This window comes from Leucopleurus acutus (assembly GCF_964270905.1).
Source record: "Leucopleurus acutus genome assembly, chromosome: 3".
NCBI classification, from domain to species: Eukaryota; Metazoa; Chordata; class Mammalia; order Artiodactyla; family Delphinidae; genus Leucopleurus; species Leucopleurus acutus.
In genome coordinates this window covers 43097136-43110475 of record NC_139145.1, presented here as the reverse complement: position 1 = coordinate 43110475, position 13340 = coordinate 43097136, and the positions used below count along the sequence as shown (strand labels likewise).

The 13340-nt window shown below is 45.8% G+C and overlaps 1 protein-coding gene across 1 annotated transcript in view; it reads right to left on the bottom strand.

Moving 5' to 3' along the window:
• ADAM19 (ADAM metallopeptidase domain 19) overlaps positions 1–11280 on the bottom strand; it is a gene marked incomplete at its 3' end in the record, with an annotated part of 85382 nt that extends 74102 nt beyond the window's left edge. Inside the window, exons 1-3 of the mRNA XM_082835631.1 lie at positions 11133–11280; positions 8406–8491; positions 3925–3995 (exon numbers count right to left, since the gene is read on the bottom strand). Of these exons, the coding sequence (XP_082691757.1) occupies positions 3925–3995; positions 8406–8491; positions 11133–11199 (224 nt within the window). The 5' untranslated portion in view covers positions 11200–11280. The remainder of the gene's footprint in view (positions 1–3924; positions 3996–8405; positions 8492–11132) is intronic.
• Positions 11281–13340: the final 2060 nt, after the last annotated feature.

Here is a 13340-nt window from a genome sequence, read left to right as displayed (position 1 = left end):
AGTCAGGTTCTCCTAACGACAGCTATGTACCAACAGTGGCAAATGATGGGTAGGTGTGAGTAAATGTAAGACTAGGGAACATATCAGAGCAGAGTACTACCTTCATCACATACAGGTGAGTCTACAAAAACACGTGTGGAGCAACATGTAGAGTATGATCTCATTTCTGCTCCTCCCTCAGCACAAAAACAGCAGCCTGGTGTGCTTCTGTGTGATTGTGCCGATGAGTATCTACGTGCGTGCTCTCACACGCAGAGAAAAGGTCCATGGCAGGCTCACCAACTGTTCACAGGGGGCTCTCCTTGTGGGTGGGAAACTTTCATTCTTTCACTCATTATATGCTGGTATTGCTACATGTTTTACAATGAGCACGTACTGCTTTTGCAATTTAAAAAAGCACAAGCTAGAAAAAACTAGTGGCTGCCATTTACTGGGTATGGAGTACAAACCAGGCACTGTGCTGACCCCCTGACAGGCACCATCTCATTTCATCCTCCCAGCGGCTCTACGGTGTGGGACTCTTATTATACCCCAGATAGGGAAACTGAGGCTTGAAGAGGACGTACGGTTAGTAAGTGGCGAGTCAGGATCTGAACCAGGACCCCCCAACATGAAAGCTGCATTGAGGTTAGCCCTACGATGTCACTCTATTCCACCTGCACTCAACAGAGAAAAGAGTGTGTGTCCCCCATGGGAATGTCAACCGTTTATCCCGAGTTGCTTCACAGCAGAAAAAGGCCGCCAGCTGCTGTGCTATGGAACTAAGGCACCTTGGGGTGTCTGCTGCCTGAGCTGAAGGCCCATTCGCTGTGCCCCTCTCTCCTGGCCTAACCCCCATGTTCCCCATCCTCACTATGCTTGGCTATCTCACCATGTGTGAATTCCATTAGAGGCCTGCTCACTGCTATTTTGGGCTGTGCATTAGCACATGGGCTTTGATTAGACGAGAGAAGGCCAGACACTTCAGGATGATGAAAAAGAAATTAGAAATGTCCTCTCCCTCCCCTCAGAGTCCCAGAAGCCCTTGTCCACAGCTCCTAGGAGGCTGAGAATCCAATATATGAGGAGACGTACGTGGGGGCAAGGGGAGGGAATGGAAACCCTCATAACCTATTAGGACCTTTGAACCCGGCTGTTCTTGCTCCTTGGAACTGTCATCTCCCCGCTGTCCACGTGGCTCACTTCCTCGCCTCCTTCAGGTCTGGACTCAAATATCAATTCACCACCAAGGCCTGCTCTGGCCACCGTTCCCAGCACCTCCCTCCTGAACCCCTGCTCTCCAGAGCCCTTATGTTCCTTTTGTTTCTGCCACAGCAGTTGTCACTGGACATACTACACATTCACTTGTGTATTTATTGTTCCCCTCCACTGAAATATAAGATCCAGGAAGGCAGAACTGTTTTATTCACAACTATATCTGCAGTACCTGCACTGGTGCCTGGAATGCTACAGATGCATCCAAGAGGGAAAAGATAAATGAATCAACTGAGGAAGTTGAGAACCAGAGCCTGAGGATCACTTAGCACAGGGCCTAGTTTCCCCCTCAAATATCATGGGGTTATAAAAACTTTATAATTTTGATAAAATGTGAAAAATCAGAAAAGCAGCACCACCACCCCCCAAGCTGTTTTGAATCCAGACTTGCACGCACCATGAATGAGAGGGCTTTGGGAAGTAAACACACTAGGAAGTCATGTGCAGTTGGAGTTCCGCTTGCTAACACATGTTCAAAAACAAAAAGCCCAATTTAGACGAAAATAGCAGGAAGCCATCCCCAGGGATACCTGGTGAGGTCATATTGCTTGGCTCTGCTGCTTCCACTTTTGTCAAGTCTCCTGCCTGCTGCCAATTCAAGGACGCCAGGAATCACATCCAGGCCACTGCTGATCACTGGGAAACAAAAGAGCTCCAGGCAACAGACAACAGAACCCCATCTCCGGGCTCTCCCCTGGAACCTCAGTGTGGGACTGTAAAACATCACAATAGTAGTCAACTACTTACTGTGTTCTCTGTGAGCACTTTGCGTACATCACTGTGCTCAGCCCTCACAACCACCCATATGAGGCTGGTGTTACTAGTCTCATTTTATAAGTGGGGACACTGAGATTCTAAAAGACGCAGCAATATGCCCCAGGTTACTCGGCTAGTAAGTTGAAACTGGGTTTCTGTGACTCCAGATCCAAGAACACAAATGATCCTCATTTCACCTCTCTCATTTACTTGCTGTGTGGCCTTAGGCAAGTGCCTATCCTTCCCTGAGTTGAAGTTTCTGCTTCCATGCATAAGACTGCTGCACTCAGTGTTTTCTATGGCATCTTCACGCTCTAACTTCCTATGACCTCTTGCAAAGAGTCCAAAATACGAAGGAAGGATGAGTCCTGGGATCCCTGCTTGGCCAGTCCAACTCCAAAGGATTTGCCCATGACACTAACCCCATCACGTAGGCAGCCCAGAGGAAGCTGAGGGGTCAAATGCCCCAGCTGGTGGCAGAATAGGACAGATTAGACGGAGGTGGCAATAGGGAACAACAGACTAGAGCTAGAGGGTTAGGGCCATGAGAAACTGAAGAAGGCCCCTGAGAGAGACTAAAAACAGACCCTCTGGGGGCCTTTCCTGCAAGACCAAAGGAAGACAATGCAAGGAGAAATCCCAGGCAGATTTCTGGGCCTGCACTCTCTGCAGACACAGCCAGCTGGGTCTATTCCAGGGAAACGGGACAAAAGGAACACATTCTTGGGCTGGTTTTACTCCAGGAGTAAGGTAGGAGGAAAGTAGCAAAAATGATTGAGATGCCCATCTTTCTGGCTTCCCGAAGGCCACCACATTCTGGAGGCAGAGGAAAGACTCGGATGAAGCCCGTTACTGCACAGGCTACTTAAGTCATACTTTTACTGCACTTCCGACACCACTCATCCTCCTCTGCGAGTGTCCAAAAAGCCCAAATTTGGAATAATTTATATTCTTGCTTTCCACCCAAGCTTAGCAGTCATTCCCATCCTCCTGGATATGGGAAGGTCCCTATCCATCGCTTTCTTGGCAGGGATGCGTGTGATTACTCATCTGCTTCCAAGGGACTCCGGAGGCTGCCAAGAGGAGACAGGCGGTTCTGAGAGCCATGCAGCCTTATCTGCAAGGTCTGTGCGGCAGAATGTAAGTGGGACTGTTGGTGGGGAAATATCAGAAGCCCTCAGAGGACCCCGGCCAAGTAAGGAGAGCTCTCCAGTGGCCAAAGCAGATTGGGAATGGCCAAAGAATGGGCAAAAGACACAGCCGTGCCTTATGTCTATTCACCTGCTCGATAACGTGAATCAAGATACAGCTGCACTTGATGGCAAATCCATGTGGAAATATTTCTGAGCCAGGCAGCCACCCAAGAGGAGTGAGGTTAGGAAGATGGAGGAACCAGCCCGATGAAGCCAGGAGACTGCTGACCATATGCCCTTATTGGCAGGAGCTCAGATGCAGCTGACCCAGAATGGACAGAGCAGCCAGGGTGTGAGCATCAAATCCCAGAACACTCCACCTTGCCTCTCTCCTTTCTGCTGTTTTCCTCTAATCTCCTTCACTTCCTGCTGTGCACTGTGCTGGAGCTAGTAAGACAGCTGCCAAAGTCCTCCAGCCCATCCCTCCCTTCATGTCTCCCACATACACACACTCACACACACTCACGTGCAGTGAATTCTAAGAGGCCCCAGAAATACAGCCTGAGGAAATTCAAGGAAGACGTTAAACAGTCCACTAATTTCACAGCAAGTCAAGAGACTGTGGAAATGCTGGCTCTGTAAGATGCTCCCCACAAAGGAACCCTAGCTTGAGAGCTTGGGTCACTTCGCTAACTGTTTCCTTCCAAAACAGCGGCACCTGCGTCCGGCACTGACATGCAAGTGGGTTGTTTCATTTCAGACAAAGGAGAAGTCCACTTACTCATTCTTCTCCAGGTCCAGGATCAGTTCTCGCCCCTCAGCCATCACCCTGAGCTCAGCTTTGAGTGGATGCTAAAAGCAACAACAAAAGAATGTCAGTTCCTAAAAGCAGGGGACGAGGCTACCAGGAAGGGGCGCACGATCTAGCACAGGGCTCTGACCTGGATCCACAGGAAGTGGATCGACAAAAAAGGCTCAATCTCATTTCCAGCCCAAACGTGAAATATCTTCACTCCCAGAAGGACCCAATTCCCCTCCCCCATCTGCATTCTCCTCAAAGACAAAGGAGAGAAACTCCAAGCCGAAATGTGGTTTTAAGCGCCTGCATGCAGGCCTGGTAAAGGCAAACCCTGAAAAACACGATCTCGGAAGACAAATTCTGAGTGGAGTTAGATCTGGCTTCAAGTGCTGGCTCCGACACTATAGTTGTGAATTGGGCACATTACCGAACCTCCCTACAACTCAGTTTCCTCATTTATAAAACAGAGGAGTAAGAGTCAACTTTATGGGTATCTTGTAAAGACTAAGTGACATGGTAAATGTAAAGAATTTATTACAGTGCTTGGCATACAGGAAGCCCGTTACATGTTGGCTGTTATCTAAAGTACCAGGGAAAGCCTCTTCATCATGGTCTCGTATTTTATTTTATATTGGCTCTCAGTTTGGATACCCCTCAATCATCTCAGAGGAGACAACTAGAAGAACCTCCTACTAAGGTTTTAAAGGTCTGAAAGATACATTTTACACACAGGAGAAAATTTGCTGAGGGCCGAAGTAGCTACACACCCAGAATAGACCATTTAAAGTATCATATAAATGGCCAATAAGCATAAAAAACATGTTCAGCATCACTGGTAACTTTCCCTCACCCAGAAAGATTTTTTTAAGATATCTTTTAAAAAACCAAAGCAACAAAGATTTTTTTTAAACCATAAATCACAATGCAGTGGAGTATACTATAGAATGGGCACTCTCACACCCTACCAGTGAGAATTTCAATCAATACTGGCTCACCGGAAAATAATCTGTCAATATGGACCAAGAGTTTAAAAATGTTTAGGCCCTCTAACTCAGAAATAGAAGATTCTATCTGAAGGGAACAAATGGAAACACAGGCAATGGTTTATACACAAGGATGCTCATTACTTACAATAATGACTAATGAAATAGAACCTAAATGTCCAAAAATAGGAGAATGGTTAAATAACTGATAATCCATTCACATGACAAAACATTACACAGTCACTAAAAATGATGACTTTCAATAATTTTTAAATTATCAAGAAAGTACATATGATAATGATTAAGCACAAAGGTTTAAAACATAACATTGTATGTTTTATTCATTCACACTTTTGTAAAGGGACTAAAGTAGAGAGAAATAAACCAGAAGGTTACCATAGTTACTTCTCAGCAGTGAGAACATGAGTTAATTCTATTTTCTTTTGTGCATTTTTCCATGTTTTATAATGGCTTTATATATATATATATATATATATATATATATTTTTTTTTTTTTTTTGGACTGCGTTGGGTCTTCACTGCTGCACACGGGCTTTCTCTAGTTGCGGTGAGTGGGGGCTACTCTTCGTTGCAGTGCACGAGCTTCTCACTGCGATGGCTTCTCTTGTTGTGGAGCTCTAGGCACGTGGGCTTCAGTAGCTGTGGCGTGAGGGCTCAGTAGTTGTGGCTCGCGGGCTCTCGAGCGCAGGCTTGGTAGTTGTGGCGCACAGGCTTAGTTGCTCCACAGCATGTGGGACCTTCCTGGACCAGGGCTCGAACCTGTGTCCGCCGCACTGGAAGGCGGATTCTTAACTACTGCCCAGCAGGGAAGCCCAAGCTTCTACCCCTTTTCAGGTTGACCTCAAAGCTTAGTTCTGGCATGTATGAGGAAGTGGGTCACCTGCTTTGCCACCTCTGGTTGGCACCTGCCTCTTCCAAGCACGTTTCTCTTCTTATCAACTTCAAACTCCACTTCCCATTAGGGTCCTGGGCATCCCTGAAACTTTTGTGCCACTGAGGGCTCTGATGAGATGTGAACATTGTGATCTAGGATGCTTATGCAACTCTGTCCTTTGCTATTTTTTGCTAATTTATCCTACTCACTTCTCTTAACAAGGGACATTTCAAAAACATGGGGAGAGGAAGCTAGGGGAATGTTTACCCAATAACTTTCACTTAAGAAATTCACTTCTCTGTTTCTGATGCCTATTTCTGATTCAGCTCCACCAATACCTATTTCTGGTCGCTGGTCTTTTGCCACTTCACTCTGGGGGGTCTGGAGCAAGGGCCCTGCCCAATCACATTAAGCATCAGAGACACAGTCCCAAGTGGGCATTTGAGGAAAAGCGCACAGCAACAGAGCTGTATCAATCCCTTATCCAAGAAGTAGGTGGCCAAGAGTCCACACAAAAAAATGAAAGTTGACACAGATCAAAGCACTTTCACTTCTCCCCCAAAGAGACACAAGCTGCAACATGAGTACGAACATTTATTTTTAAGTGGGTAATCCAAAAATATTTCTCTAGTCTGGAAGATGCTCAGACACTGATATTTAAGATATGATGTTTCCAGGGGACATTTCAAGCAAAACAATGAAATAGCACTGTAAGGATTTATGTAGCTTCCCTGTCCAGATTCACTCAGTTTCTGTCTTGCAACTCCACTCTGTGCTAGGAAGGGGCAACATCACCTCTCCTAGGAAGTGTAGGAGCTGACCCACTGCTTATACTTCCCCAGGGCAGGGTTAAAATGCCTTTCTCTTTTGAGCTAGATTAAACAGATCTTCAGCTCCACAGGGTATTGGAAATCTGTCCTATATATCTGTACCCCCCTTAAGACATAGTACAATATTTAGCATATAGTGTTCAACTAGCGTTTGATGAATGAAGTAATTACAAAATGAGAATAAGATGCCTGAGTGAGACCTACCTCTCCCTCTCTTGACATTCATTCATTTGTTCTTCAACAAATATTTATGGTGCCAGGCACGGTGCTAACTATTCCTACAAAATACAATGACCCAGATTCTGGGCAGACAATGGCTGGGAACAAAGACAGGATCTGAGCTCCACTTTGTTTCTCAGGCCCTTCCTGAGGATGCCCAGCATCCCACATCTGGAGGGAACAGAGAGGCGTCTATAAAAGTATCAGATCCATTCCTCAGACAATAATGGATAGGTTGGAATATCCAAGATCTTAATTTTTAAAAATAACCTTCTCTAGGACGGCCATCCATTAATTTGTCTAGACTTTTCCTGAAGCTATTTTCAGTCTCTCCTACTTTTTGATGAAATGAACGCCTTTAGGACAAAACATTATTTGCTTTCATTTGTCCTAATATTTTTGCTGTAAATTCCCTTATTAAATCCAAACTGGAGCATTTTTGGACATGTCTGTATTACTCTAGGCATAACTTCATGTATTCTGGGCATTTCTACTCCATTTACCTTTCCAGACTCAAGGACCACAAGTCTGAAATCTTTCCTGACACAGCTCTCTCCTCTCTCTGCTACCGTAATCTGGCTCTTATATGTTGCCCAATAAATCACTGACCATTTGAACCCAAAGGGCTCTTGTTAACTACCCCTCCTCTCCAGCCCTCTTCCTTCTTATCCCATCTAAGCCCTATTTTATAAATGAGGAAACTGAGTTCAGAAAGTGAAAGGTCCAGTAGCTGGTTACTGACATGCAGCAATCACATCTTCCTTTCCAGTTCTTTCTTGTCTCACTTGAGCTATAAGAACCAGAACCAAAGACTATCCTAGATGCACAGATCCTTCCTGCAAGAGCAGGATAATGTTTTCTGTCTTATTCCCAATCCCCTTTATAAAGCCTGTGCATTCTGCTGGTGTCATGGCCCAAGGAGCCTACTGAATTTTAAGATTATTGGATTTGAAGACAGATTCCTCAGTACAAGGTCCCTACCCTGCGTCTTATTTTAAAAATAGTCTGTGTTATCATTTTTCTCTCCAAGTATATTATTTCATCAATAAAGTGAAGCAGGGACTTCCCTGGCGGTCCAGTGGTGAAGACTCCGCACTCCCGATGCAGGGGGCACGGGTTCGATCCCTGGTCAGGGAACTAAGATCCTGCATGCCTCACAGTGTGGCCAATAAAAAAATAAATAAATGAAGTGAAACACATATTATGCAGAGCAAAAACTAATGACAAAATTTAATCAATCCCAGCTGAGAGTCGGTGATTTTTGTGACACATATTTGCACTTAGCTAATGTCAGCATTAACATGGATTTTCATTTCCTCAACTACTTGCATTTAGAAGTGTTTCTAGTAGGTTGTCACACAACGAAGGAAAGCCCCATCTGGGATTTCCAAAACTGGAACACAGAGCAGAAAGAGTGGGCCAGAAACGGAACTAGTGGTGATAACTGGGCTTCCAGGAAAGTTGAGTAGGTGACCTCAAGCCTCACAAAATGGAGTTGTCAGCTTCTGCCTGTGGAAATGAGATTCTTTGTCTTACCTTTTCCCTCAAGGGGCTTTCTGCAGTCTTCCACTGAGGTATTATTAGTTCATGCTGTGGCTGGGGGCTGCCTTCCCCACTTCCTCCTGCCAACACAGGAAGCACACCATTGGAATCCCAGACCTCTGCACCCTAGCTAAGCCAGGCATGCACTGCCAACCGGAAAGACCCATATTGGGTTGTCAGGAGACCTGATGGATTCCAGGCTCTTGGCACTCACTATGGGTCAGGCACTCTGCTAGGTGCTGATAATATAGTGGTTGGTCTGTGTATACTTCACAAAGTTTATCTTCTAGAGATGGGAAGCAGACAACACAAATATTCTCCAATGGTACCAGAGGGTCATGAAATAAAGAGACCCTGAAGAGGAGGTACCTATTTTAGAGAGGATGATCAGCAAGGATGGCATTTAATTGAGACCTGAGGGACCAGAAAGTTGCAAAGATCTAGGGCAAGGGTGTCCCAGGGAGGCAGGTCAGCAAGAGCAGAAATGGCCTTGGCCTGTTTAAGGAACAAGCAGAAGTTAGAGGTAGCTAGAACGTAGCAAACGAGAGGGGAAATTGGTAGATATGGTCAGCAAGACAGCCATGGGTCTGATATCACAGAGGGCATGGAAAGTGTCTGGATTTTATTATAAATAGACTTGGAAGGCACTGGAGGGTTTAGACACAGAGCAATATGATCTGTATTTGGTTTTTAAAAGATCTTTCTGCCGCTGGGTGGAGATGGAGAGGGTGGAGGTGGGGGAGGGAGGCAGGAGTGCAAGTAGAAGCAGGAAGGCAAGGCTGGAGACTTGCAGGAGCCCTAGTGAGAGTTGCTGGTGGCTCAGACTAGAATGACATCAGTAAAGAGGAATGAAGTGTTTGGATTCTGGGTATATCTGGAGGGCAAGCCCCTGGGTATTATTTCCATTGAGTTTCAGTTTTCTCATCTGTAAAATGAAGACAATGATACCCACCTGCCCATCTCACAGCATTACTGGGGAGAGTTACTGTGAAAGTGCTTCCCAATCCGCAAAGCATCATCGCGTTAACCTGAGCTTCCTAAGGGCAAGTTTGCTTTTTCATATCACTTTCTACTTCCCAAATGATTCTCACCACCCAGTTCTCTGTACTCAAGACAACCCTGGGAGCTAGGTAGGAGGATTCCTATTTTTCAAGAAAGGTGAATTGAAATCTGTTTGAGGAGACTTGTTCCAGGCAGGGCAGACCTCAAACATTGGTCGCAGGCAATCTTAATAAAGTGGTAATTGCTCAAGACCTAGGCAAATTAGTCTCCGTAAGAATAGGCCAAATCCACAGGACTCCTGGGGTTGAAGTGAGGACTCCAAAATTTATTCTTTCTAAAGCAACCACATCAATCACATAGAATACAATGAGTGACACAGAAGATGGCCATAGTTGTTCTGTTAGACTGGCCCAATTATGAGTGATTAACTTTCCTTTGAGATTACTGATATGATGTGTTCTCAATCAAAATAGATCCTAAAAAATAACCTCATTAGAGTAGAATTAGTTTCATCATATTAGTAAAAATGAGAAGCAATTCATTCATTTACTCATTACATATTTTCTGAGCGCTTAACTGTATGCCGAATACTATGCTAGGTGCTTGATATTCACTGGGGAATCAGGCATAGTTTCTGATCTAGTGGCTCTGATCAATCTAGATTCTCTGCAACAAAAAGGAATTATGCTATTCAATGGAACATTCAAAGGAATGAAATGATCTTTATGATTGCAAAAATTATTGAAAGCAAGGCTCAATAACAGGAACACAGTACATCTTAAGAAAAATTGTTCAAACCTTGGAAATAAGGCAAAAAGAACAAGCAGGATGTCCTTTCAATGTTACATTTGGAGCATTGTTTAACGGGCCTTCCCACATATTAGTGAATTATCTAGAGGAATGTACCTTTGTTTGACTTTTTTGTTTCCTATTAATTAAAGGCTATACTCTGTGAAGTTATCTGTTAACTGCAGCTTTCAGTCTGGTAGAGATGCAAATGACTTCAGCATAGTAGAAAGATAACTAAGAATTATGGTTGTTTGGCCCCATGGAGCACTGACCACTTGTGTATCTGTCCCAGCACAGGATTTCAACATTCTTTCTCCAATGCTCGTATCACTCCTGTTCCTCTAATGCTTTGAACTAGCTTTACCATTCTATTCACTGCCTCATTAATGAATCAAATCAATCTTTGCCAACCTTTCATACTATATTTGTATAAGAGTCATGTTTTTAACTTTTTGAAAATTATACTTCTGCGATTTCTTGAAGGAATTTATAGTCATTGAAACCATGTTTTTGGAGAATGTAACGATGTGGCAAATGCTCATAATGTGAAGTGGCTTATGCAAGACACAAAACAGTACCTATGGTATGGCTCCAATTTTATCAAAATATATTTATAGGCACACACACAAAGACTGGGGGAAAGAGGAGAGACTAGGAAAGCAGCGGAAAGAAAAGCCAAAAGCAGAAAAACCGAGGAAAAGGCGAGAGAGGGAGGCAAGCCAGGGAGGGACCGACTGTTTTCTGCCTGCTCCGGGTCTCCCGCATCTCCACCACCTCCCCTGGCGCACAACGTGGGAACAAAGCCGGGGCTCCCGGCCTGGGGGCCGGCGGGGGCGCTGCCCCGAGGAGTTGCGGGGGGCGACTCCCAGCTCCCCAGGTCCCCCAACCCACCCACCTCCAAAGCCCCCCGTCCCCCGCCCCGCTACTTACTTCTGGTCCACCCCGGCAGGGCGAGCGCCAGCAGGCAGAGCTGGGCAGCGCCCACGCCCCGGGGCATGGTGGCAGCTGGCCCCTCGCGCACTCTGCGTTCACCAGCACGCGGCCATGCCAGCACCCTAACCAGGCCGCGGCGCTTCTGGAACCCACGGTCGCCCCGCAGCTCCCAGCCCTGCTCCCAGCCATTGGCCGGGACGCTCCGCCCCCGGCTCCGCGGAGGAGGGGCGGGAGGAGCCGGGGGCGGAGCCAGCGCGACCCCTGGGAGCCAGGCGAGGTGGGGGCGGGGGGGCGGGGGGCGGTGTTCGGCGGTGCTCAGGTGCTGGCGATCAGGGGAGGGCGAGTCCGAGCCGGAGGAAGGGTAGGGATTCACTGTGGGCGCGGCCTGAGGAGGGTCGGGGGCTTGGGTTTGTAGGAATTAAACTGGACCCCTCTGGGTACAGCGGCCCATTTCCTCTGTCCCGCACTGGGCTAGACGCCTTGAGTGACACTCAGAGGCTACTCACCCAGCACCGTCCTCTAGAGGCCGCCACGCTTGGACGCAGGTTCTGAAAGAGTTAACCTGGCACAGAGAACTAAGTGCTATATGGAATTGTTTTCTTAGCAGGACACAAATCAGGGATCCTTTCCTTCTGACTGGGAGGAACGGGGTGGTGAAGAGAGGATTCCCAGAGGAGAAGACGTCTGAGTTCAGGAGGAGGCGAAATGGAGCACCAGGCAGAAAACGCGAGACAAACAGACTAGGGCGGGAAAGTCCATGGGCTGTACTGGGGAAAAACTGGAATTTGGGATGGTTAGGATTTAGGGCTTTGGAGGGAACGGAGGGAGATGAGACTTGAAAATAATAATAATGACTGTCACTTACTGAGGGTTTACTGTTTGCTAGAAAAAGAAAATAATAACTAAGACTGATAGAGCGCTTCCTAAGTGCCAGACACTGTCTTCAGCACTTTACATGTCAACTTATTTAATTAATCAATCTAGGAAAAGAACTACCTTTTATTGTCCTTTAATATGTGCTGGGGACTCTCTATACATCATCTCTTTTCATTAGCCCAATGATCCCCTGGGGTAAGTACTAAGAGTTTCCTGGTTTAGAGATAGAAAACCAAACCTGAGAGGCTAAGTAATTTGCCCAAGGTCACACAGCTAAAGTCAGAGTCTGGATTCAAGTCCACATCTGAATAACTCCAGAGCCTCTTACAGCACACCTTATTTTACAGATGGGTAAACTGATAATCAGAAAAAACTGCCTTGCCTAAGATCCCTTAGCGAGTTTTGGCAAAGCCTGTTTCTAAAGCCTCAGACCTCTTGTCATCTATTCCTTTCACTGAGTCTCCTTCTTCAAACCCAGGTTTGTACAGTTAAACAAGATGCTGTGTTTGGGGGAGGAAAAGGCACTCCTGAAGATTAGTAGGTATGTCTGTTGAAACCACTGGACATACATAAAAGACACTGCTCTTGCCATTGATGTACTTAGAGGCTGTATTATTCTGTTCAAGCTGTCATAACAAAAAACACAGACTGGATGGCTTAAACAACAGAAAGTTATTTTTTCACAGTTCTGAGATTAAGGTGTTGGCTTGGTTGGTTTCATACAAGGCCTCTCTTCCTGGCTTGTAGAAGGCATTCTTGCGCTGTGGCCTCACATGGCCTCTTCTCTGCTTGTGTGAAGAAAGCAAGCTCTGCTGTCTTCCTCTTCTTAAGGACACTAATTCCATCAGACAGAGCCCCACTCTTATGATCTCATTTAATTTTTATTACCTCTTTATAGGCTCGATCTCCAAATATAGTCACTGGGGGTTAGGGGTTCAACATATGAATGTGGGGACACAGTTCAGTCCATAACATTCTATCCTGTGGTCCCCAAAGTTCATGTCCTTCTCACATGTGTCAACTGAAAAAAATGCACAATGCGAGAGTTGTGAGTTAAGTTTATTTCGGGCAAAATGAGGACCATAGACTGGGAGACAGCATCTCAGGTAGTTCTGAGGAACTGCTCCAAAGAAGTAAGGGGGAAGGTCAGAGTTATATATGACTTTAATGAAGGGGTTACATACATCAAGCACACATTTTGGCAGAGGCTTGCTAGTCAGGAGGAGCAGATGTCACTGTTAATGACTTTAGTGCTCTTCTAGACGTGAGAAGATGCAAGAATTTGGGCTCATAAAATCTTCTCCTGAAGATATCTAACTATTTAAAGGC